The sequence below is a fragment of the Monopterus albus genome, unplaced genomic scaffold, assembly GCF_001952655.1.
Source record: "Monopterus albus unplaced genomic scaffold, M_albus_1.0 scaffold105.1, whole genome shotgun sequence".
NCBI classification, from domain to species: domain Eukaryota; kingdom Metazoa; phylum Chordata; class Actinopteri; order Synbranchiformes; family Synbranchidae; genus Monopterus; species Monopterus albus.
The window spans coordinates 13,939-15,988 of record NW_018127985.1 but is presented as its reverse complement, the minus strand read 5'-3'; the positions used below and the strand labels follow the sequence as shown (position 1 = coordinate 15,988).

At 43.9% G+C, this 2,050-nt stretch overlaps 1 protein-coding gene across 2 annotated transcripts in view; it reads right to left on the bottom strand.

Annotated features, from left to right (window-relative positions):
- Positions 1-586, bottom strand: part of pabpn1 (poly(A) binding protein, nuclear 1) — a 43,761-nt gene extending 43,175 nt beyond the window's left edge. The window contains exon 1 of one of the 2 annotated variants that reach the window (XM_020610494.1): positions 140-586. In XM_020610494.1, the coding sequence (XP_020466150.1) occupies positions 140-274 (135 nt within the window). In that variant the 5' untranslated portion in view covers positions 275-586. The remainder of the gene's footprint in view (positions 1-139) is intronic. The other variant, XM_020610495.1, reaches the window with a different exon arrangement.
- Between the last annotated feature and the right edge of the window lie 1,464 nt (positions 587-2,050).

The following is a 2,050-nucleotide window of genomic DNA, read 5'->3' as shown; positions in this document are numbered from 1 at the left end:
CCAGCCATAACAGAAAGCAGAAGACATATTACTCAATTTGTAAACTAAAACTAAGTGGTTGTCTGCTTTCATGAACTGGTCCAATTTGATCACAGGTCTTCAGATTAGTCTCACCGTAAAAAAAATACCCTTCACTTACCGGGTCTTCAATCGCGGCCTCTCCCTCTTCTAACCCCGGTTCTTCGTCACCGACACCCGGATCTTCGAGCTCTGGATGTCCAGGATCTGAATCTAGTAAGGATTCCTCTGCCAGTCCGTTACCGAACTCCGCCATCGCACTGATCCAATCGACCGCTCCTCGTGGTCAAACCAACACTGTAGGCCCCAACTCACGCACTGGTAACGTTATGGGGCGGCGGTATCGCCGCTTAGTAAAGTTAAAATGGGGAATGAAGTGCTAGATACTGTTCCAGCTACTACTCAAACAGCGTACCACAATTAACAGGGTCTGCTGTTTAACTCACCGCTTTAAGATTATGGCCCTACTTTATTTACTAAAACGTGTATATAAAAAGGCGAGGACTCGGCGACACCGCTTCTTCACTTCAGAAATGGAAGCAGAGGGCGGAACCTTGTAGCAGTGCAGCCTCTAAACTCTAAATTCTATTCGTCAGTGGATAATCACCACAACGGCTCTAATACCGCGTTCCTATTGGGCAATCCAGCAGCACGTTCCAGTTCCCAAATCGAATGAGAGGATTACGCTTCTGTCAATCAATTCTCTGCCGGTCAGAGCCAAAAATTGAATAAATTAATTCGAGACATATACACGCACCGGCCACTTTATTAGATACATCTGTGCATTTGTTTGTCATTCAATGCAATACTCCTGCTTTAACATCTGTGTTTATGAAGCTCAAAATGTCTCAGTTTTGATTAAATGTCATAAATGTATAAATTCAATTATGATTATTATTGAGGTCATAGTTAAAAGTGGTGTTGTACTGGACTACATCCAAAAACACAGATGTTGAGTGCATTTCAATGTGTAACATAAACTGTGTTCCCCAGGGAAACCTTTATTTAATTAAAACATCTGATTACATGAAGAATTTATGCCATTGTCAAACTCAAAAAATGGGTGTGTTCCAAACCCCAACCGGCACTGTGCTGTTTGTGCCAGGTGGGCATGGGTTCCTTTCCATTTAAATTCAGCACATAAAACGACACATGCCTCTTGTGCCGACCTGAAGTCACAGCAAATTGAGGCACATGAACAAAAGAAGATGTGGAGTCAGAGAGAACAGTGAACTGCGTCCCAAAGCATTTAAATTTATGAATAAGAAACTCTGCAGTAGGTATATTTGAATCATGCTGAGCTTGACAATTCATTACTTGACCTAGATTGTGTTAAATTATGATTGAATACAATTTAAACCATAAAATCAGATTTTATATTGGGATGATGTCCTGTATCTGGGCTCTCTGGGGCAGTAGTTAGTGATGTAGGCTATTCACTTCATGTTTAAAAGCAGAGACATCATGTTGCTTAATATGCGGGAATAGCCTGTTTTCTGGAATTTCCATTATTAGCATCACATCACCTTTTCTGTGCCTCCTGCATTCCATTTAAACAAGTTCCCTGCCCTTGATACTATGTAACAAGTGGCTTGCCATCATGGGCAAATGGAACACAACCAGAAATAGTAACTGGTGTGTGGCTGGGTTGGCCAGAGGTGGCACAGCCACCCAAAATATGATTGGCCATCCCAACTTCCTGTTGATTTTTGTGTCAACCAGCCATGGTGAACTCAACAGCTGTGCATGGTTGATAAAGCTTATAGTTAGGGGTGGCTCAGGTGACCAATGCTACTATAGGCCTAGACTGCTGGGGGGCCCATGATGCTCTGAGTTTCTCTCCTCTCCTGTCCTATCTCTCCTCTGCTCTCCTCTCCTGTCCTGTCCTGTCCTATCTCTCCTCTCCTCTCCTCTCACTTCCCCCCCGTTCACTCCTCGCTCCCTTATCTGTCCTGTCCTATCTCTCCTCTGCTCTCCTCTCCTGTCCTATCTGTCCTCTGCTCTCCTTTCCTCTCCTGTCCTATCTGTCCTG